Source organism: Anguilla rostrata, chromosome 18, assembly GCF_018555375.3.
Source record: "Anguilla rostrata isolate EN2019 chromosome 18, ASM1855537v3, whole genome shotgun sequence".
In the NCBI taxonomy this organism is placed as follows: Eukaryota; Metazoa; Chordata; class Actinopteri; order Anguilliformes; family Anguillidae; genus Anguilla; species Anguilla rostrata.
The window spans coordinates 19,946,972-19,971,850 of NC_057950.1; the positions used below are offsets into that span (position 1 = coordinate 19,946,972).

General features: G+C 41.0%; 1 protein-coding gene across 6 annotated transcripts in view; it reads left to right on the forward strand.

Annotated features, from left to right (window-relative positions):
* Nucleotides 1-13,353: 13,353 nt before the first annotated feature.
* LOC135244952 (regulator of G-protein signaling 7) overlaps nucleotides 13,354-24,879 on the forward strand; it is a 63,763-nt gene continuing 52,237 nt past the window's right edge. For 5 of the 6 annotated variants that reach the window (XR_010327103.1, XM_064317647.1, XM_064317649.1 and 2 more), the window contains exons 1-2: nucleotides 13,354-13,511; nucleotides 14,275-14,402. Coding sequence is in view for 4 of the 6 variants with exons in the window: in XM_064317647.1 (XP_064173717.1) it covers nucleotides 14,325-14,402 (78 nt within the window). In the remaining 2 variants the exon portion in view is untranslated. Of the gene's footprint in view, nucleotides 13,512-13,675; nucleotides 13,941-14,274; nucleotides 14,403-24,879 lie in introns of those variants that run through there. The other variant, XR_010327104.1, reaches the window with a different exon arrangement.

Below are 24,879 nucleotides of genomic sequence, written 5' to 3' on the forward strand. Positions count from 1 at the left end.
TGTAAATTGTTTTTAATTAGACGGTTAATGCTTATTGAAGGATTTATCCTCTTAAAGGTACATTATATCCAGCATGCTAGCTAAGCATGGTACTCAGAATAAAGGCTCCATTCTGAGACTTTTCTTCAGTCAGATCATCTGTAGAAAGAAGAAAAAAATCCAAACCCAGCCAATGACAATGTGGAGACGCGATTTCAATATATAAAACTACATTTAAAAATAGAAATGGTGATTATGAACTGGGAATGCTAGGCTTTACAGTTTCAAACAGAAACTGTTTGCATATTCTCATAAAGCAGTGAGAGCGGTCTTAAATTCCAGTCCTGGAGGGCTGCAGTGCCTGCAGATTTAACTCCAGTCCAGGAGGGCTGCAGTGCCTGCAGGCTTTTTACTTTCCTTTCCATTAATAGCCAGTTTAGGCCTTTGTAAATGAGGTGTGTAGAATTGTTAAGCCAACCAAAGACCTAAATTAAACATTTAAGTATGGGAACACACGGAAACCAGCAGACACCGAGGCCCTCCAGGACTGGAATCAGAGTTTTTAGGAATATTTTCTTAAGGCGGTTTGTGGGGAGAAAGAAAATGGCACTTTTTACCTGGGAGCCCAAATATGGCAAATAATGCTTAATAAATCAGGGCAAAACACTAATATCTACACGCTGTGTGATCAGAGCCAGCTCTAAATGCAACAAGTTATTTTGGCTGCGGTTTCTGAGGATTAAACACAACCCACGTTGTTGCATCTTTCGGCGGAAGGATAACATTGTGTGTGTGACTCATAGCTCGGTCTTCCCAGAACACACACACGTTTCAAATCATCGGCTTCCCACCAAACAGACGTGTTTTCATTCCCAAATACACACCATTGCACTGACACAGAAGAGCGTTCTGAGAGCGCTTTTACTGGGACAGGGGTACAAAAGTGTTTCAGCTCTTTCTTTGCCTGGGGGCTGTGTCCCCGCCTCCCTTCCGAACCCCTAAAAAAACACATTCCATTTTCCTCAGCAGAGGTTGGGATTCCTGGGCCAGTGAAAGAGGCTTTTTATGCCTGATGGTGTTGAATGTACTGAGCGCCCTCCTGCTGGGTACCAGTTGCACACACATGCCCCTCCCTTACCACTCAGGTCAAAGGCACAAAGACCTTAGACTACACAGGCACCGTCAGACCAAACCTCCTCGTAGGACAAATCTATAGTAGCATCAAATTAAAGGTTTTATTTAAATGAGTAGGCATTGGCATATTTTCACCAGGGTCAGAGTGGCAACCAGCCACGCCTTAAATCCCACCCCTCCCCTCCACCTCCTCTGTGATCAACGATCCTGTAATCCAACTGAAATCCATTCCGAGAAACTAATTATACCTTTCTCCCGCTCCGGGCCCTGCCCTGTGCACATGCGGAGGCCTTTTCATTTCCAAGGTCAGGTGCAGGTCAGGATTTAAACTGCATGCATTTTCACACACCGCTTTAAGTGACGCGCAAAGTGCTTCTTATCCCCCATTCGGTGTTCCCACTAATAGGATTACTACATTAAGAACTCCGCCTGTAGTAAAGATGTCTAACGAACACTGATTCATAAAGGGCAGTAAAGCGTTTGAAGTATAAGTGTAATTATAAGTGTCAATGATGTGACTTGAGCTATCACTGCCTGGTTTACGGTGAGCTTTCATTACAAACTCCTCCTTGGCACATAAACATATTTGGCTTTATTAAGCACACTAATATAACATTGCCTGTTTGGAATTCGCTATCTATGAAGCACTGGTTAATAATAATAATAATAATAATAATAATAATAATAATAATAATAACAATAATAACATAATTTGAGTAAATAATATTTTTAGTCCAACTTACTAAATTTTAAGGTGATGTGTTGCTATTTATGAGTGCAACATACAATGACGGATTTAGCATTTATTAATGCAGCATTAAACATTTTCTCCAAACTTCAGCAAAAGATGAACAAATGACAGACTAGCATCCGGCTCACAAAACAGGAAAACATGCCTAAGGAAAAAAATGAACTCTGAAAATAAATAAAAACAACAAGAAAGGACTAAAAGGAGAACTGTGCTCTAACAAACAAAAGAGACAGCGCAGGGCTTTGAGGGGAGACTGGAGAGGAAAGCGCGGCAGATTGGAACATGTGGAGACCACTGCGCTCCTAGCAGGCAGGTGTGGGACGGCCCCGCCCACCCCTAACCCAGACAGCCAAATCCCCAGATTACCTGCACAAAGCCCTGGGCGTTCCCATCACTCAAAAGTACAGTACAGCTCCAGCTTACTACTCCTCCAGTGGGGCTTTGCCCTTCTGCCCTGACGCTGAAAGGCTAAAGGAATCCTGCTCTCTTTGAACAGGCAGGATTACAGACAGCACGAGCCTGCCGGTGCACCTCTGACTCTAGCTGACGTTTAAGGGCCCCTGAAATCATTCGCTCTTAGAATTCATCCAGCAAACAGATTCTGTGGATTATTATTCTGCCGCTCAAATAGCTGTAAAGGCTGGAGGACGTACTGTGACTTATTCACCCCAGAAAAATGCGCTGAATTCCGTATTAAACCTGAGCCGCATGCGTTCAGTGACCGCGGGACACAAGGTGTGTCTGCGTAGAAGAACTTTTCTTCCTTCAGATTAGTTTTGGTTTTGGAAAAACACAGGTAGCCTCAAGTCCAACAGCACACAAAACAGTTTATATGCTAGTCTCTTGTGTTTTAATCTGTTTTTGTGCCTTCATAACAATAACACTGTGTCTCTGTACTTGGCCCAATGTACAAGGTATTACATGTAGCCTTGTTGTGGAAGCTTAAATGTATCTATTTTATTATATCATGTTGTGAATCTGTTTGAATAGTGGGATTTTGTCATGAAGCCCACGGGGGTTTATTTTACTTCACCTACACCACCTGTTTGTTTGTAATTATAAGCTAAGTTAAATGCTTCCCCCCCCCCCTTTTCTCGTGTGCAAAACATGAATAAAAACATCAAATTCTTAAAAATAAATAAAGAAAATGCTCAAGACGGCATTATCCATTACTTCATTATTTTTTTACATTACACCATATTCCATTCATTTAGCAGGTGCAGTTATCCAGAAAGAATTACAGTGAAAGGGAGTGTAGCTATATGTGCACCAGAGCCAGACCTGGCTAATAGCATTCTCAGACCAGTGTGTGTTTGTACAACATCACTAAAGCACAAATATACACAAAACAGTGCCAACCTAGACGACAAACACAAGTAACAGATTCATATAGCTAACATCCATAAAAAAATATACATTATGTAATTACATCAACAAAGGCTGTTAGGGGGTGTGGATAGGCTGAGAGCAAAGATGCAGACAAAAGAGGTCTTCACTTATTTATTTCCAAAGTGCTTACCAATTAATTTTAAGCAGCAATAACACATGCACAGTCATAACTGTCAGGTAAACTGCAAACTGTAATTTCCAGATACCTCAGCTTCTGCCCTTAATGGTGATTATGCGGTTTTTGCTCATTTTCTTGGGAAATGAAAGAAAAATGTCACCCAGCATACAGATGTTTAATAAGCCGAAAAAGGTCTTCTATAATAACTGAAGCGGCACGCAGCACTTGTCCCGGTGAGTTTAACATGTGAACTTTGAAAGAATCCGAGACTGATTAGACCATGCTCTGACCCAGTCATTAGCGCTGAGTGGAGACACACAGATTAATGGAGAAAAGCACTGCGCTAATTGCCTCAATTTGGATGAAGCCTGTGGGAGCTCTCTGGTGTAGCCGCGTTGCTGTGACAAAGGGCACACACAAGGTTAATTGTCTTGCGTTTGAATAGCGGAGTCTTTTATGATGCGTTATGATTGATTAAGAGGACATTAATGAACAAGGAAGGGTCATTATTTTCAGGTTCACCATGGGCTTCATGAGGGAAGCCCCGATTCCAATGACCACCCACCCCCCTACCTCCAACCCCAGTCCCCACCCCCCCCTCCCCTCAGGACACCCCAACCCCCCCAACCAGCTGGCTGCCTGCTGCGCTGTTGGTCATTCATAATTTAGACTCATATAGTACCTGAAGTTGTGGTACATACAGTTTTTTATTTTTATATTTAAGAAAAATATGTTACATTAACACCACACAATCACATCACCATTTAACCACATAGACCATAATTAGAGTTTTGTTTTAAGTTCTGGGGACCCCACAAGAAGGACATATGACCTCTCAAAAGAAGAAAGAAAAGGGAAGACATAAATAGAAAATGGGCGAAGATTTCCCATTGATACTAAGAAGCATTCTTCCCAGTTAAATAATTATGAAACATATAATTATGTTTCATCAGAGAACCGAAACACCAGAAAACCCGCAAAATGGGCACGTCTGACGTGCGTGAAACAAAGAGTTGAGCGTGAGAATGTGCACACCCATAGGAAAGAGCACCCTGCACTGATGGCCCACACACCCACACGCACCTCCATCAAGGCCGGCTTCATCCTCACTGGGGCTGCTGTTTCTGCTGTTCGGTGTTCATTAACATTAGCGTTAGCTTGTCCAGCGAGCTCATTTCCCTCATTAACCTTCAGGGGACAAACTGCACGGCTGACACCTGTGGGAACGCAGGGCTACCACTCAGCAGTCTGTGATGAAAATTATTTTTAGAAAGTGTTTTCATGAAAAAAGGTGTAAAGGTGTAACCCTGGGCTCCAGTCATTGGTGTCAGAGCAGAGGTGAGAGGGTCAGACTGATGTCCTCACGGCAGCAGCCATTTTGTTTTGCATCAAACTCGGCTGGGGATAACCTCCTCCGTGAGCTGTCACCTTCCATCAGGAAGGTCAGAGAGGGCAAGCCCTCCTAATTAATGAGGCTACACTTTCTGCGCTCCCAAAACCAGCATCTCCACACACGGTTCTGCACTTCAGGCAAGGAAACTAAACCTGGTGTGCCATACTCTCCTTCAGTATACACCGTGATGTCCTTCACTGATAGTTATAAACTGGCCTTTTAAAATAATATCACTAGTGTTAGACAAATAAACACATAATTCCCTGTTGTGACTGCTCACCCTTGTAATTAGATCATACTTCATGAGGAGTCAAGGACAAAGAGGAGCAAATTCAAATTAAACGCACAGAGGGAAGTTGAGATTTTGATGGTGGAGCGCTTTTGTGCCCTGTAATCTCTTCTGACAGGCCTTTCTAACAGATTCTGTGACAAACTTCTCAATTTTACTTGGGATTTTTGAACTTTAGTTGCTCCTCTGGGTCTGTCAAACAATCCAAATCAATGACCCAATTGAGCAGTGGTCCCTTCCCCATAGCCTCAATGAGCTCCATGTGCCATTCTTTGTGAGGAACAAAACGCCAGTCGCATTTTCTGGTAATTAAACATTCATTTTACAAATGCCCCTTTGCACGCCGCCATTATAATGCTGAAGGTGCAGGGGACGTCCTGACCTTGGACTTTCCCACATATTAAGTGCCTCATTAGGTCATGGCAGTAAGGAAGTGGATTTTTGTTGATTAAAAATCTCATTAATTTTTAAACAAAGATGCTCAGTGACCTGATTGATGCAGCATCTGCCTCCTTGTTATCTGAATATCCTTTACATAAAGCATCTCTAATTACAACCTTGGGTAAACAGCAGAGGAGCCATTTGGTGCACATATTTCACTTTCTCGGTTGTAAAGAGAGCTAAAGAGAATTGACCCAGGCTAGCTGCCCACTGCTCCCCGAAGCTAGCTGCCTGCCTCTCCCTGGGGCTAGCTGCCCACTGTTCCCCGACGCTAACTGCACACTGCTCCCCGAGGCTAACTGTGCACTGCTCCCCGAGGCTAACTGTGCACTGCTCCCTGACACTAACTGCACACTGCTCCCCGATGCTATCTGGGCACTGCTCCCCGATGATAACTGCACACCGCTCCCCGAAGCTAACTGTGCACTGCTCCCCAACGCTAACTGCACACTGCTCCCAGACGCTATCTGGGCACTGCTTCCCGAGACTAACTGTGCACTGCTCCCCAACGCTAACTGCCCACTGCTCCCCGAGACTAACTGTGCACTAGGCTTGAAGAAACCACCACTCCCTGGTGCTAATTCAGGTTAGTCAGGCCTCACTATGGATGCTAATGTTGAACAGGGTCAGGGAGAGAGTGTAAAGCCTCAGCATGGAAATTTATGCTAATCCTGGGCAAGGAATTTTTTTGAACATGGGATTTTTTTTTCAGTTTTAAAGGATGCTGCCTGTAATTTATCAATACAATATCAATACAAAATGAAATGGTTTAAGCTTGCTTTTTTTCCAGTGTGGACTGATTTACATTTTCACACACAACCACTCTTTGGGGCCGAAAAAAAGTGTATGTGCATACATGTGTGCTTGCATATGTGTGTGTATCCATGTGTACATATGTGTGTGTGCATGTGTGTGTGTTTTTCTGGGTAGCCCCTCATCAGTGTCCATCAGTCGAGGACAGATGGAGGAAGTGAAAGAGAGAAGGGGAGATCCTACAATCCCTTTCTCCAGAGACATGGCGAGCCTAATGGTCAACATCCACTTCCTGTCCCTGGAGAGAGGGGTAACCCACCCTGTGCGGGATCACTCATGTGGGGGTGGAGGCGGCTGTGGCCTTCTCTAATCTCTCAGGACCCTCACACAGCTCCTGCTGCACAACACCACCCGAGACCCTGCCCTACCCCTACTACACACACATGGTGGAAACAAACACCACCTCACTCTGCCCTGGAAAGAGAGTCTGAACCACACATACACACATGCACGCAAGCACACACACACACACAGACACACACACACACACACACACACACACTCACATACACACACACACACACACACACACACACACTCACATACACTCACATGCACACACACACACATACTCACACACATGGGCGTGCATACACATGCACACATGCAAGCATGTATGTGCACACACACAGACATAAACACACACACACTCGCGCATGCATGTACACAGCACAGAGTGCACACACCAGAAATAAACACACACACATGCTCAAGCGCGCATGCACTACAGACACCAAAAAACACACCAGCAATCACACATGATTCAAGCGCAGTGCATTCACAACACAAATACACATTGAACATGTGAACACATTCATGCACACATGCGAGCAGATGTGCACATATGCACGCACACATACACGCACACACGCACATGCACACGCACACACGTGCCCGCAAGCCCGCACGTTCACACAAACACATGCACCCCTCAAGCAAATGCCTCATTGTGCATGGTCTGCTGATGATTCTTTTTGTTCCAGAGGCTGCAGTTTGAACAGCCTGTCAGCCTTAAAAGGATATGTGACAGGTAAAGAGGAACGGGGTTATCTCACGACTGCTCCAGCACTTCTACATTTCAGCTAAAAGACCCAGTCTGTCCTCCTGGGTAATTATTATCCTCTGAGCTTTATCCAAATTGAGCAGGTGTTCCCTGTCTTATTAATACTGCATGTCACCAGATTACTGGAGGGTATACATATCCAGATTCTTCAGCAGCCTGGAGAAGGAAGTGCAGATGAGGGCTTTCAGTCTCAGGAGCAGGGAGATAATGGAGATGCCCGCTTAGATCTCTCAGCTCCATTAGTCTCAGGGGGATACACTTTGCTGTTGCAAAAACAACCAGCGAGACCACCCTAAACACACGTCTTAAAGGAAACAACACAAGGTGGGCTCAAGAGAGAAGTTCCATAAACCACGCTACTATGAACGTGTTACAACAACCAATGATATTATTTTTCTTTCTTGAATCAAAGCATGTCCTGAGACCATGCTACAAGTTTTTTTTAATTTTTTTGAACCATATCACACAGAACAAAGTTTTCTCAGCTTGAATAATCATAATTACAAGGCTCTTAAAATAGAAAGAACAGTGCTTTATATCACAGAAACTGATATGAAGGTGAAACTTTCTTTATGCAAAGAAAGTATATACTCCACTTACTGGATGTCTGCTGAAAAAGTAAAAATCTATGAATCATGCATTTTTTTTATTTCTCTGGTTGACCGTATATATAAATACAGTGAGCTCCATAACGTTTGGGACAAAGACATATTTTTTCTTGATTTGGCTCTGTACTCAAACAATTCGGTTAAAGTGCACATTCTCTGCTTTTATTTGAGCGTATTTTCATATAATTTTGTTTCACCATTTAGAAATTATAAAACTGTTTATACATAGTCATTTCAGGGTTTCTTTATCCACATGTGCAAATCTAAAATACCTTTCACATAGCATTTTAAATACATATATAGCATATGGAACTCAGTAGTTTCTGCAATTAGTGACCAGGCCTATACACTCCTTACCCGAAAGGGTGCACTAAACTGAATTTTGGTGTTATACTGTTTTGGGGGCCCTATATGAACAAAGAAGTGATCTGGTAGCTCAACTGATAAACAGCTGCCCTACATCAACCCACCCCCTGACAACTTCACCTATGATAGTCTATGATCTTACAGATTTTAAGAGAGTTTATGACCTTGGCTGTTGTCACTCTCCGTAAGAATATTTAAAAACTATAATAGGCCAACCTGATTGGTTAGATTCTATTTATTAATGAAGCAGAGTTGAAAAGAGAGGAAAATGTGAATTTTGAAAATTGTTCTAAATTAACTTGCTGTTGTATTGTGTTGTGTTACCCAGTCACACCAAAAGGGGGCAAGAACACTAAAGAAGCCTACTGTGCACACATTGCTAAGATAAGTATGCAGTACAAGGAAAGGGTTCTTCCTGCGATGGGGAATAATGAATGTATATGTGCTTCAGTATGTGCCGTTATAGTTGAAATTAAAAAACCTGAAAATCTGACGTGTTCTTGAAGATGCTGTCATCAGAAGGGATCTGGCTGAGCAACCTGTGCATTTTAAAGTTTAACGTTCATGAAAAGGGGGCAGGTAATGAATGCTATCACATTAGAGGTTTTTTGTAAGCGCTGCTAGTGCGCCATCTTCTGGCTATATGTATATACAACACATTGCTCTGGACAGTGACACAGTTTTAGTTGATTTGGATCTGTACTCCCTGTACTCCAGCTTTCAAATGAAACAATAGACATGAGGTTAAAGTGCAGACTGCCAGCTTTAATATAAGGGTAATTACATGCACACCCAATGATCCACATAAGAATTACAGCCTTTTTATCATTGCATTGATGTCAAATCATTAATCATTAAATGATATCTTATTGGAGGCCCTGCGATGGATTGGTGACCTGCCCTGGGCATGTCCCTGCCTCTCGCCCAGTGCATGCTGGGTTGGATCAAGCCCCCCTGTAACCCTGACCACGAATGAACGAGTTACATAATGGATTGATGGGGTGGATGATTTGGGGGGGCTAACATTATTTTACATGAATTGGTAACACTTTACAATAATGGGCACACATACTAACTTACTAATACTTGAACTTACTGTGTGTAAATAACGATGAATTAATGAATGCATAAACCATGATTGTCACAATTTTCTGTTAATAATAAGGCCACTATAATCAGGAGTTGTTGTAGAGAGCATACTGCATATCCAAGAACATTGCAACTGCACTCACGTTATTGTTTTAAAACTTGATAAAAATTGATGGCAAGTTGCCTTATGGGAAAAGGAGTTTCAGCTTAGGGACATGAGAGAATGAGATGTGCTACAGTGCAGTTACTGACCAGATGGATTACCCAGCTTGTCTTGATATAATAACATAACAAGATAGGATTGAATTTCCCATTTCGATTCAAAGGCCGGTTCAAATTGGTATCATTAAACGGCAGACCTAGATAATGAACACTAATCTTGTTTTTGGAGACTGATATAATAAAGTAGATCATTTTGGGGAGTGTAAATTGCATAGATGCGGAATGTGGTCCAAGGTTCATGTAGTGTGTAATAGTGATGCGATTTGTAAATGGTAATACCTGGTGGCCTGGCATAATTGAACGATACAGGAAACTGATTGACTTCACACTACTATGTCCACCAGCAGTGCATTAAGGGGTGTGTAGTTCTATAGAGTGGTGCACTACATTTCACTCTCATGTAGTATAAGGAGATGAACAAACATATACAACAAATAACAAAGAAAATTTAAAATATCTCCCTCCTCCATTGACAGATCGATCTACTGCTCAGAAGGCTAAAGTTTAATTCAATAAACTAAATTAAATGTTATCCCACTGAGCAGTGGCAAATGACAAAACATACAGCATCTCACTTTGTTGACCTGGTAATGCTGATGAATTACCAATTCAGTTTCTACTGTTTTGCTCCCCAGGATGTGTTAAAATTTGAAAAGTGGATGCTATAACATCAGTGGTGTGTGTAATTGCACTTAAAATGGTACATTCACAGAAGTGTTAAAATAACTTAAATATCTGTGTATTATTTTCTAGTACAATATGAGGACATACCTGCTGAAAGAACATATCTGACCTGTTAATCTGTACATTGAATATGAAATATGGAATATAATCAAATCCACTGCTGAATTTTGAAATAAATGCTTTTGTGGCATTCACAAATATATTTTGAGCGCGATTATCAATTTTCATTTTGATAATAGTTTCTCATCTACATTATACAAGAACTGCATTCTGGGAATTAAGATTTAGGATGACTGAGTTTGGGACTTTGGCTTCTCTAAAATACCGATTTGAAGTGCAGAATCTCCTATACCTTATATTTTTGTTGACAGGGGATAGAAAAGGAATCTTGCAATTGGCACCAATACGGGGCAGTTCATCCTACTGAGAACTACAGAATGTTAAAGCACAGAGTTTTAATATTTTTTCGGCACAGCATCACCATCACTGCTTTGTCCCTGCAACATATCTGCCTCGATGAGAGAAAAGAAGTGCGGATGTGTTCACAAATCACAGTGTGCCAGGGTCACAGGGCCCCAGCAGCATCACTTCAGAGCACCATGGCAATACCTTCCGGGAGCGGATCTGCCACCAGCCGGTGACAGGGAAGGGCCGGAGGGGACACCAGGGGACGATGTGCGTGCCGCCGTCGGGACTACCCCGAAGGACGGTCCCACCCCGAAGGATGGCCCCCCGGCGGGACCTCGGTTAAGCCCGCCTCGCTAAAGTTTCACTTTTAAACGCACCCCGGGTGAAAGGGCTGCTGGTTGTTTTTTAGTGACTGCTTGTGACAGACCTGTGCTCTTCTACCAGCTGTCTCGACAGCTAAAGACCGGCCCGGATGCTGCTGCTTATTCTGGTGCGTGACATATCCTTTCTTTCGCATATTCATCATTTTCCTTCATCCTTGTATTTGAAGGGATTAAATCTTCAACAGAAATTGATTGCTAATGATTGGGATACAGTATATGGAATCTGTTTGCATATTATTTTAAACGAATAAATCCACTGATTGAGACAATGAACATTTTTGGTTTGTGAAGTGCTGATTTTATCCACCAGGGGTCACTGGAATGATCTCTTACAGTGAACACGGGCATTGCATCAGTATAAGTGAACATTTTAAAGTTTACAAGTTTACACCACTGTTAATCAAAGCAGTGGAACAATATGTGATTTCATATTATACTATGTGGCAACAAACACCCATAATCTTAATTTGCACTGGATTATGCTATTGGGTAGTCTCAAGCAGTCTTGCAAAAATTATTCATTTTTGTGACATCAAACACATGTACTTCAGTGCAAGTTTTTGCCCCTCAAGTATATTATATCTGTAGCACTGCATAATGGGATGTGTAGTTTTAATGTTACCCACCATTTGACACAGGCAATCATTTCTAATGCTGCTTATTTGATTGCCATTTGTTATGTGGCATTATGGTGGTCTTGTATGATTTTAAAAACAAAGAAAAGATTTTGTGCAAAAGTATATGGCCTGCTTTGGTGCATAGAGACTCTTGGAAGCTTTGTTGAGTCACTTTGCTCAGTAGTGCAAAACAAATGTAAATTTATGCAATAATAAAGAAGTGATTGTTTTAAACTGCAAAAGAGTAATGACTTCGTAGGGGGCATTTTTGAAATGAGGAATGACTCAGCAGTGGGATTTTTTATTCTTTTAATAAGGAATGATTTAGCAGTGGATATTTTCTGTGCCAATTTTTTTAATGTGGAGTGACGTAGCAGTGGGCACGTAAAAAACGAGGTATGACTTAGCAGTGAGTGTTTTTTATGTGGAATGACAAAGCAATGAGGATTAAAAAACGAGGAATGACTTAGCAGAGAGTGTTTTTTGGAAATTAGGAATTACTCAGCAGTGTCCATTTCTTAAAATGAGGACTTGGCAAGTGGTCATTTTTTAAAGTTGAAAAAAGTACCATCAAAAATTTTTTTGAACATTCCACTGAAGGTTCCATAGCTGGTGAGATAAATTTAAAGTCTTGGAATTTGTGAGGAGGAAACAGATAGGAGTCTCACCAATTTGGGGGTGGGGGAGGTGACACACCAGCTTAATTAAGGAGATGCAAAGCAGCACATTTTGCACTTTTGTAATCATTAAATCATCCTCCCTTTTTTATTGGGGGTGGGGGTATTTGCCTCCCGGATCCCTGAAAGGAGGCTGCCTCCTTCAGTCCCATTTATGTGCAGATTTTGAGTATGCTCCACAGTCCTGAAGCACAGCCTTGTCTTGGCACCACTTTTCTACACTACATTCTGAGCTGATTTCCCTTCATGACACAAGCAGGAAACAGGAGCCTAAATTACATTGGGTTTTATTTCTGTGTCCTGCTATATATATATATATATATATATATATATATTAAGACAAATTATATATCAGTGGCATTTATTTTAATACTAAATAATAATTAAAGAAATTCTTGAAAAAAGGACCAATATATAAACAGATTTACCAAAATATTAATTATATACACTCTGTTCTTTTACTTTCAAAAATGTCCATCCATCCTCTACAACCAATGCACCCAATAACAATGATACATAATGACTTTTCAGTCCTATCTGTGAATAAGAAGTTACTACTGTACAATTTTAGAAAGTCTTTGAGGTATGGTGCTCAAGGTATGGTATGTTAGCCAATCCTGCAAAAATCACATCACTAATACGTATGGATATCAAAAGAAGGTAGGTAAATGCTCTTATTTACTTGTTTGTGCAAAGTGCTATCATTCATTTTACAAAAAAAAAATACAAACTGATCACTGCAACCTTAGACTATCAATGTTTCACCTCTAGTTGGATTTTCCAGTGCTCCTTGTTTAATGCCTTTGATGTCACTATAATTGCCTCAGCCTGTACAGTTGACGTTTAATTTTTGGCACGTGATTGGTCATAGGTAGAGGCGCGTTCACATAAAGCCGTGGTTGCCGCGCGCCTGTGCTCTCCAGCATCGTTCTGAAAGGAGAAGCGATGCCAAGTCTGCATCTAGTGCCAGATTTTCCCAATTTCCAATGAATTATCATCACATTCCTATGTTTGTCAGCTGACATTCTGTACAGAGTATTTCTTGTGAAGGAAACAGGATTTTATCCAGAGGTTGTGCGTGCCTAAGGTAAATGCAAAAGATCAATGTTTATTTACATTCTGCCTTGTATTTGCCTTGGATATAATGGATTGATCGAGCGCTGCAGAGCTTTCGTAGGCGCTGTCTCCGGTCCTGAAATTGCTAATGGTTTGTGCCTCACTGAACGAATTTAGAAGACTGTCGTTTGTAGATTGGAAATAATGATGACAGATATTAACTGAATTATTTATATGGCAGATGATTCGTCGAAGATTCCGTCACGTTGATATATAAAACGGCAAACCTCTTGGAAGATAACAAACCAGAAGGGAGTATTTATACAACTACTACGCTTCGAAATACGACATTCAGTTGTTATATTTGCCGTCATTTAGGCACGTGCATGGCTTTTATGATTTTAGGAGGCTGGTGAGAAAAACGCGCTGAATTAATGTTCTTTTCAACACTACTGTTGTCGTAAGTTCCAGATAACACGTTATCGTCTTTGCTACCTTCCCGAATAGATGTAGCTGGGAAAGGTGTTTTTTTTTTTGCCATTGGAGTGTGGTATAACTTTAAGATAATAAGAAAAAGTGGGTTTCTGAAAAACAATGAATAAAGATTTATTAAATGGCATGGCTGTAATAATAATAATAATAATAATAATAATAATAATAATTATTATTATTAGATTTGAATGATTAATTGTAACCATTAAGTGGATAATTTATAACCTACCATTGCAAGTTTAAGCAGTCATAGTTATCCAGTGTTTAAAGGATTCTTTTTTTTTTCTTTTTGCCCACTCCAGCCTCTCTCAGCCGTACTTGACTACATTGTGGCTGCTCAAAGTTTTGGACCATGGCGCAGACAAACAATTCTGGGCAAAGCACCAGTGGAGTAGCAGACGAATCCCCCAACATGCTTGTCTACAGAAAGGTGAGTCCAGCAAGTGTTTTAGAGTTGTGAATACACTTGGCAAAAAATTATAATGCTATTTAAAACAACAAGAATAGCTATTGATCCATTACAGTATAATGCATTCGCTGAAGTTATTTGGCATGAGTCTTTTGGGGAAATTGAATTTAAAATAGGCAGTTTTTCTTGCTCTTGTCTGTGATTATTCACTAAGGCATAGATTAATAGGACCAGATTAATTGATTAACGGCGTGGTTCTGAGGGGCTGATGTCCAAGGGCTTTTTCTGAACTAATGTGTCGTAGCCAGGTCTCCAAAGCCTGGCTGTGATGATGGTGATAGTCCTTGGGGTCATAATTTTAGCATAACCTTTAGCATTAGTGAAAAAAAAATCTGAATAATTGTTTACCTTTATGCAAGGCCTTCTAATGTTTCATTTGGCTGCATTTGTTGTCTTGGACATTCGGTCTGTTTCCATGAAGACTGATGTTTTGTGATCAGCTGGGGACTACTAGGTTGCTCACATCATTATCTTTGTGAACTGGGTGTGGTTTAAGTCCTCAGTGTGGTTTGGATCTGATTTCTGTGATCTGGGTCCCCATCTCTGGGATTTAGGTACTAATCTCTGTGGTTTGGGACCTGATATCTGTGATTTTGGTCCTGATTTCTGTAAACTGGGTGTGGTTTGAGTCCTTATCTCTGTAATTTGGCTGTGGTTTGGATCTGATCTACGTGGTTTGAGTCCTGATCTCTGTGTTTTGGGTCCTGAGCTCTGTGATTTTGATGTGGTTTGGGTCCTGATCGTTGTGATCTGAATGTCGTTTGGATATTATCAGTCTGGGTTGGGTCCTGATCTCTGTGACTTAAATCCTGATCTCTGTGCTTTGGGTCCTGATCTCTTTGTTTTGGGTCCTGAGCTCTGTGATTTGGGTGTGGTTTGGGTCCTGATCTCTTTGTTTTGGGTCCTGAGCTCTGTGATTTGGGTGTGGTTTGGGTCCTGAGCTCTGTGGTTTTGCGCATCCTATTGTGTGGGTTCTTGCCTCTGTGTGAGCTCCTGACTAACTCCTTATCTGAACGCTTTGGAACATGACAGCTGTGCTTCTTTAATGCCTGAAATCCTGACCTTTACATTTTCACTGTTTCCACGTGGAACATTCATCTGACTGGATATTTAAAGAATAATCACTTTACAAAAATACATATTTGACCACCTCCGATAATATGATGAATATTGAAATCTGTTAAAAAGGGGCAGAAGTATCATGCGTAAATTGAGCTGAATTATTATTGAGGTATTGTTAGCCAGTTCCTTTAAGTCTCCAGTGATGACTGAATTGGATGGTAAAGGGGAACTCAGGCCATGTCATTGGCTCAGAAATGGAGAGATAAAGATACACATAAGAACAGGCTTCTTCTAAGGGCAAAGGATGTAGGAGGGGGTAATTATTTCAATGAGTGATAGTAGGTGGTTTTGCAGGCGCTAACCTTCAATCTTTACTTTAGAAGGAATTTTACAGCTTGCTAGGCCAGCTTGCATGCCTTTTCAGCAGTTTCTTTTAGTCGTAGTACAAACTCCGTGCTGTTTTCATCAGAAGGCTTCTACACCACAGGGGTCTCAGAGATGGTTTCAGACAGAAATAATATTTCCTTCGCAGGGCACACACACACGCACGCACACACACACACACACGCAAACACACAGGTTTCCTGAGAGTAGGCTTGCGGGAACCAAAATCCATGGCTCCCTAATGACCTCCACAGCAGATTCAAAGCTGGTAATGAACAGCTGTTAAAGTGCATCATCAGAGGGACAGAGCTGAACGGTCCCTTCCTGCGGGCCACAGAGTCACTTCCTGTGAGATGGATGGTCTTCTCGCTGGGGTTCAGTGAAATTACATGTGTGTGATGTGAAAAGCGCCTTTCCTGCGTATCCATAAAGTCAATTAGATGACTGTCCCCCGCTTCCCACTTCCCTCCTTCCTTTGAACTATATTCAGCTCTTTCCATGTGATTGGTTGTGGCAGCAGAGGAGGTGGTGTTCCGATGATGCTTGTAATGCGAGCAGCAGATTTACATAAGTTTTAACATGGCAGATTATTTCAAATGTCTGTTTACTTATGACTTTTCAGGGATATAAACAGTCATAAAATGCAGTGACAACTAATATATTCCGGAGAACCTTATATATTTCCTGCATGTAAATACGGGACTCACAGTTTTGTGAGTTTCCCAATTTATTTTCAGGTGTTATAGCTGTGCATAGAAGAATTTACCTCAATATTGTAACACTGCGGCCGGGAATGTGGACTGTGGGACTGAGGGAGAGGGTGGAGGGTTGGTGGAGAAGGCAATGTGTTGTTGTTTGTGGATTAATGAGGGAGATGTTGCTGTAAGGGTAAGTGACTATTACTTCTGTGAGTGGGTCACTTTGAGATTGGGGACTGTGTTGCAGGGGGTAAGATTTTAGGGGGCGAACCAGACTAAATGTATGTATGATCATATTAGGTACCCGGGTTAAGCATATTTTCTAATCGAATAAATCAATGAAATATTTGTGAATTCACGCTTGTAGTATTGCGCTCAAAATTCTCAAGGACCTACTTTTAGAATCGAATTGAAAGTGAAAGTACTGAACATGTTGAAAGTGCAAAGGGAAATATAGCATGTTGCTTCCGGTGAAGTCATTGCAAGTTTATTTGGCTGGAGAGTAAATGTGGCCCGAGCTTCTTCACGCAATTGTGAATAAAGCTCTGTATGTAGGCCAGATGATGCAAGAGGCTTCTGAATTTTTCATGCGGGCCAAAAAAAGCCCATGATGCACTCAGCAGGCCCAGGAAACTCCGCCTCCAGTTAGCGAGGGCCAAATGGCGTCGGCAGTGACGGAGCGGTAATTCATCCCTCCCCTGACGTTCGTTAATCCCCTCATCACAGGAACTCCAAAGCCGCCACGCTGTGGGCCTCCTTCTGCCGCTTCCTGGCTGAAAGCAGCAGCTCCGGGGTACGAGCGGGGTTTCACCCTTTCTGTCTTTGTGCAGTTAAACCTGGTGAAGCCCCAGCGCCCACTGTTCTCCCCAGCTTTGATCACCCAGAGCGACGTAGGAAAGAAACGTGTCGTAATTGGACAGATTTATGTTATACGCTTACTTATTTTATTCTACGATTCAGATGATTTTTTCTCTGAAATTTTGAATGTGCTTCATGTGTTTTGGGCTATCAGACAACAGCCCAGCTGTCGTGAGACATTTGAAGAACACCAGAGAACATTCCAGTTGGATTCCCATTCAGCTGAGAGATTGTGTAACGATGGCAGTCTTCAGCTTTGTTTATTATCCCAAACAAGCTACTTTATGTCAAAGTCTCAGGAAAACATTCCAGTATGTTGCTTGGAAACTTGTTTTTACCTGTAACATCCCTCAATGGCCAGAATTTAATCACAGAAAAAACATTGCAGAGTGTACGTGTCATAACATTTTCCTGATTTTTTAATGTCAGTATTGAAATTCCAGCTTCATTAAACATTGCTAACATACCCCATGAAATGAAAATGCATGACAATCTGCAATTGAATTTAATTAAAAAAAAAATTGGAATACCAAACTGAACAATGGCAAAACCATTCTTGCAATTCTCTAGCTGAGTGAATATTTTTAAGCGGCGTCCAAGAACCCTGAAAACATATGCAGTATACTGTACGACCAAAAGTATCTGGACATCCCTTGGTCTGGGGCTGTTTTTCATGCTTTGGGCTAGTGCCCTTAGTTCAAGTGAAGGCAAATCTTAATGCAACGACATTCTAGACGATTCTGTGCTTCCAACTTTGTGGCAACAGTTTGGGGAGTGGCAAAAACCCCATCTTGATCAGTAAAACCACAAGAGATAAGAAAAGAAATGCCAAGGCAGTCCCCTTCCCCAGATGACACATATTTTATAATCCAATATATGTCAACAATATGTCCCAATAAGTCAAACAACTACTAATGCTACAGTGATGGTATTGGTATATTTTTCTCTGAGCCATAAGATATCTATCTGGTCATAGGCTAAAAAAAGTCATTATTTCATTATGCATTATTTCCATTGAACTGACAGCATTTTCAGGAGCACTTGAAAATGTGTACATACATTGAACTTCAACTGTGAAAAGGGTCATTTTTCTAAAAAAGCTACTTACCTAACAAACTGTGAAAAAGTTATCTCAATTACATTGATTGATTACCAACCTGAATGAAATTAGCTTCTGAAAGTGGAATATGGCTGCGGAAAAGATATACACATTATTCAAATTTGGAGTGGTTTGGTGCCATTTGAGGTTTAGGGGACATTTGGGCCCATCTTTGAAAAAATGTATCTCATTTTATGGCTTTGTTCAGTCCACTCTAAACTTTTATCCAGGCGTTGTTATACATCCATACGACTGGAAAAATAAATCTGGTTTCCTCCACTATTAGAAGAACATATAATCACAAGTGAATTAAAGAAAATACAAAACAATTTTTGGATATCTTTGTTGTTTTACATTACATTACATTACATTACAGGCATTTAGCAGACGCTCTTATCCAGAGCGACTTACAACTTTTACATAGCATTTTACATGGTATCCATTTATACAGCTGGATATATACTGAAGCAATTTCGGTTAAGTACCTTGCTCAAGGGTACAACGGCAGTGTCCTACCCGGGAATCGAACCTGCGACCTTTCGGTTACAAGCCCAATTCCTTACCCACTGTGCTACACTCCGTCCTATATGCAAGCAACAGGGATTTAGTCATTTTGGTACAAATGTGCATATTTCAAGCAGCGTAATTTTGGAGATAATGCGGTTTATTTAAGACAGGGGGGATTCTTACAAAAGCTCAGGCTTTTAAGTGGGGTTTAAGGGGTTAATTTAAAAATGAACATCTGGTCAGATGTAAGCTGTTCATGCAGTGTGGTTAATTAAAAGGTTGTGTATACATCCGATCTGCTGCCTCTGGAACAGTCCACTGTCGGTGTTCTGTTACCATTGACAGCTGCTCTCATGCATATTTGCCCCTGGGGCAGGTTCTGTTACCCCTGCCTTGTCAGCTTAATCCACACAAAGGACACAATGCCACATGTGACTAGCAGTGCTCTATAGCTATTTTCTGGGCTTCAGATTTTTTCAAATATTTGTGCATAAGCCCCCAATGTGTTCCACATGCTATTCCTAGCACAAGGTGTTTGGACATAATTTATTGTATGTGTACACAAATTAGATGTCATTTTAAAATATGAGCCATTGCTCACTGTCCTGTCACTATGGTAAGGTATGCTGACTCCATGCGCAGATACCCTTTGATATAGTCACAGTTGCTATTTGGCGCATCTGAATAATACTTTTTTCTCTTCTCATGGATGTTAGGGCAGGGAGTAAGACTATTGCAGGCAACATTGGGCCCTGGGGCTACCTGATAAACAGCTCTAGTGTTCAGTATTTCTAAACAGTAAGAAAAATACAGCATTGACTAGAAAGGACAGTTCATTAAGTTGAACATTCAGATACATGAGCCAGAAAGAGAAACTGGCCATCAACACATTTTTGTGTTTGTACTGGTGTAGGTAGCTCGACGTGCATTTGCTGTAAATATTCATATAATTGGTATACTCAACACAACACATCCAGGCTCCAACATGTGCCAAACAAACACTGCTCTTTCATGAAAGGAAGAGCGGAGAGATTTTCCCACACAGCTGTGGCCAAATTCCAAATGTGGATTTGTGAGAGGCGTTTTGCCAGAATATGGTTTCGGGAAAATTGTAATCTAAGCAGAATGGACATTCAACCAAATACTACCGGGATACATAGAACGGTTATTCTTCTGACTGAGAATTAAACAAAAATACAAAAGTGGCGTAAGTTGGATCAAACAATTTAATCAGCTGGTAATAGGAAAACACCCCCCCCCCCCTCAAATTCAGATGCTCTTTCAGTGCCAAAGGAAGGGCATTCTTCTGGGGAGAACAACATCGGCAGTGATCCTGCTCAGTGTGTACAGATCACTGCCATATTACAGGATTTATTTTATGTGATAAAACGCACACTGGGGTTTTCTAAGAATATCACCACAACCTACAGATATCAAATACTGACCTGCAATAAATAATAGAAAAATAAAAAATAGAAAATGCTCTGACAAAGAAGTTGATGTCTAAAAAACACCAGCATCTTTTGGTTCAATAAACTGTTTGGAGCCCAAGTGAGTTGTCGGCCAAAAACACTTCTTTCAGTATGTTTAATTATTATTCAAATTGGAGGATTAAAGGGGTGGCAATCTGGCAGAGTGACAGGGACACACAGACACACACACACACACACATACACACACACTACCCAGAAATAACCCGCCTGCTTCACAGTGAGAGTGAGGGTGCAGTATGACGCTGCAGTGAAATATAAGCTTCATTTAAGCTGTGGAAGTTTTTGTTCTCGCTATAGGGAGGATTACCAGGCCAAGCCGCAGTATTTCTGAGTGTTTCAAATGAACAGACAGCCAGATATTTAAGCACTTCAGCTCACAGAGAGCCACATGTTTCTATAACGGCATTTTGATTGACAGACAGCACAGAGTTTGAGTGGAACATCTCCAAACACTGTTTGTTGTACTTCAGTGATGACACTGAGCAGGCTTTCCCAATGAACCGTAAAATTCAAACTAAAATAACTTTTGAGGACTGATGCCTAAGAGGCATTCGTTTCTGTTTACTGGACAGTGGAATTAGTTCCTTAGCAATGTTAATGTTTGCATTCAGGCATATCGTCAGCAGCATTAAGAAATTAAACAAATAACAAATTTTTTTCATATATGCCTGTGTCAAATCATCCATAAAATCATAAGCAAAATCCTCGGTAGTTTTAAAAGCATGGCACCAGCTTTTTAAATTAGCAACAAGAATTTGCTTGTATGTAATGATAAAAGGGTATGTTTTGTAGATCTCGTAAAATGTTTTCAGATAGAATGCTTTTTCTGCTGGACTAACCAATAAAAAGTGCTGTTTTGTCTTGGAAATTGTTAAACTCTGCGTTTATTCACCCTGGTTGGCCAGTAGATAGTCCCACCCATATCAACACCCCCACCCCCCCACACACACACACTCTCACACACACACATACACACTCACACACGCTTGCACACCCACACTGTACATGAGCAAGATACAATAATGCATCACACTTATCATTTCTATTATGTCATAACTTTGCTAAACTGCATTACCCATAATTACGCAGCTTCTATCATTTCAGGAGCACAGTGATACTGGCAGTTATTTCTGGGACTCTGTCTATCATCACCACAGGATAAAGTGGGTCTTTAATTTCATAATTTCAGTACATTTATTCTTCTTCTTCTTCTTCTTCTTCTTCTTATTCGTAATAGTAGCATTATAATTAATAATCATGTATTTATTTAGTTTAGTTTAGTAAAATAATTGCTTGAGTATTTAGCACATTTAGATTTCATATAGACAGTTGTTTTCATGTATTAATTTATTAACTCTCTCTGGCCAATATGCTAAAGAGGCTAAAGATGCTAAATGAAGGGCCAACCCTTTAACTGCACAAAGAAGTAAAAAGCAAGTGAAATTCTCCCTGCTGTTCCACTGAAGTCTGCATTCTCCAGCACTGTGCACTTATTGCACTGCAAGCAAAAACTGCTTTGTGATATCAGCCAGCATTACATGCATTTCCTGATAATCTGAAGGGCTGTGCAGTACAGAACCTGAGAATACTCCAGAGATGCCCTGAGGGCCTGGCTCTGGTAGCCCCGATTAATAGGATTCACCTCTCTTCCATCAGAGGACCCATCAAGGCACCATTAAAAAGCCTGCCTGTTTGAATGTACTGCATTAAAAAGCCTGCCTGTTTGAATGTACTGCATTAAAAAGCCTGCCTGTTTGAATTTACTGCATTAAAAAGTCTGACTGTTTGAATGCACTGCATTAAAAAGCTGGACTGTTTGACTGCACTGCATTAATGTTTGACTGCACTGCATTAAAAAGCCAGGCTGTTTGAATGCACTGCATTAAAAAGTCGGGCTGTTTGAATGCACTGCATTAAAAAGCCGGGCTGTTTGAATGCACTGCATTAAAAAGCCAGACTGTTTGAATGCACTGCATTAAAAAGTCGGGCTGTTTGAATGCACTGCATTAAAAAGCCAGACTGTTTGAATGCACTGCATTAAAAAGTCGGGCTGTTTGAATGCACTGCATTAAAAAGCCTGTCTGTTTGACTGCACTGCATTAAAAAGCCTGTCTGTTTGACTGCACTGCATTAAAAAGCCTGTCTGTTTGACTGCACTGCATTAAAAAGCCAGGCTGTTTGAATGCACTGCATTAAAAAGTCGGGCTGTTTGAATGCACTGCATTAAAAAGCCGGGCTGTTTGACTGCACTGCATTAAAAAGCCAGGCTGTTTGAATGCACTGCATTAAAATGTCGGGCTGTTTGAATGCACTGCATTAAAAAGCCTGTCTGTTTGACTGCACTGCATTAAAAAGCCAGACTGTTTGAATGCACTGCATTAAAAAGCCTGTCTGTTTGACTGCACTGCATTAAAAAGCTGGGCTGTTTGAATGCACTGCATTAAAAAGCTGGACTGTTTGAATGTCTGGTCCCCTGTCAGAGCTGGTAGCGGTGGGCAGGCTGGGCTACTGGTGGTAAGGGCTCTGTATGCAGGTGCAAGGTCAGTGCACACTAATAAAAGGCTGCTGGTTTTGCTCCTGGTGCTGTTCTCCATTTATTTGTAGATCTGTGGTCACTATTGTGCAGTAATATGTGACCTGCAAAGGCAGTGAACCATTTGACCTATCACATATTTACTGGATATTTTGTGTTGAGGATTGCTAAAGTCTTTAGCGTGTATGCGGCTCCATACTTATATAACATGTCTCCCCACACAAAACAGGGTTTTAATAGCTGTGCTTTAATAATGAAGACCACCATAAAGTACATATTGCTTTAGAGTATTTGGCTGGAGGAGCCATCAAGTGGGATGAAGGAATGGGGTCAACAGAGAATGCTCTTCCACAGGAAGTAACGGTGCACTGGCATTACACCATTCACACAGTTTCTGGTCTCCGTGGGCACATGCAGTACGTACAAGGGAATACTTTCTGTTTCTCGCCTCTGACACAGTCCCGCAGATCAGCCATAGGGTTGTAGTGACAGGGCACGTATCTCAGCCTCTCAAGTGCAGCCATTATAATAATAAATGCGGCAGTTAGGAGTGGCCCCAGCGGTGTATACAAGGGGCTAAGCCGTACACCAGAGCGCACACGGCTGCCCTCCATCCGTCCTGCTCTGGGCAGTGTGTGTACTTCTACGTGCACCTGTGTGTGAGTGTGTGTCTATGTTTGTGTGTGTATGTGTGCATCGAGTAGTTTCAAGGTCTAAGACACCCCTGACATTTAAAAAAAATTGAGGCCTTTTCTTGTTCAACTGCAGTGTGAAATAAAGAAAGAAAATGTGTGTGTCCATCCATGTGTACCTGTGTGTGTGCACGTTTGTGTGAAGCAACATGCCTCACATGTGCTTCTTTGAATTTTCAAAAATGTATTTGAGACAATAAATGCGTCCCAAGGCTGTTTGGGGAGTGTTCTCATCATAATGTTACCTCACAGCCAAACTACAATATAATCATGTTTCCTCATAACCAAACTATAGTCTAACCATAATGTTACGCATCATTCTTCAACCATTTTGTGTTAACTGGGAATACAGAGCAACAGATAGGATGTTTATGGATTGTCATTAAGACCCATACTGACGATCTCACTGAATGTATGGAATGTTATGGCCAATGTTCAATGAGGATTCAGATTATAAATACTCTTCTGTTCAATTATAAATAATGTGTGAAATCTGCAGAATAAGATTCAATGAGATTCATTTTTTTTAAAAAGGTATCACAAGCATGTGCTCATTTTAGTCATACGTATACTTTGAATTTGTTAAAGGATGACATGACACCACATAATGTTCACCTTATTCTTAATAACTGCCATTTTCAATGATGAGTCAAATAAGCCACTTTGTCTAAAGACCACTTTACATAAAACAAATCTGCTTTGACTCACAAAGAGTTTGATGGTTTGAGGCTTGACAAGCATGTTACAGAGAAGTGTAGTTCACTGAGTGCTGTTGCCATGGGAATACAATCCCAGTATGCTCCATTCTTCATAATTCATATTGTAGCATAAAACACAACTCTTCCCAAAAGTGCAGTCAGGAGATCTGTTACAATAGTCTGTTAATACTCCAAGAAGACTCTACAAATACTCCACCGCTTTGATGAATTTATTTATGCATATAACCTTTCAGTATATTCATTGAGCTTTTTTTTCAAAATGGACTTTCCAGACCTCTGGAATTACTGATGTTTTAATTATGTTAGAATTTTTATAGTTGCCAGTCATCATATTTTGTGAAGAAAAGGCTGACAAAAAGAAGGTTTTAGAACACAAACTCCCTTAAGTTCAAA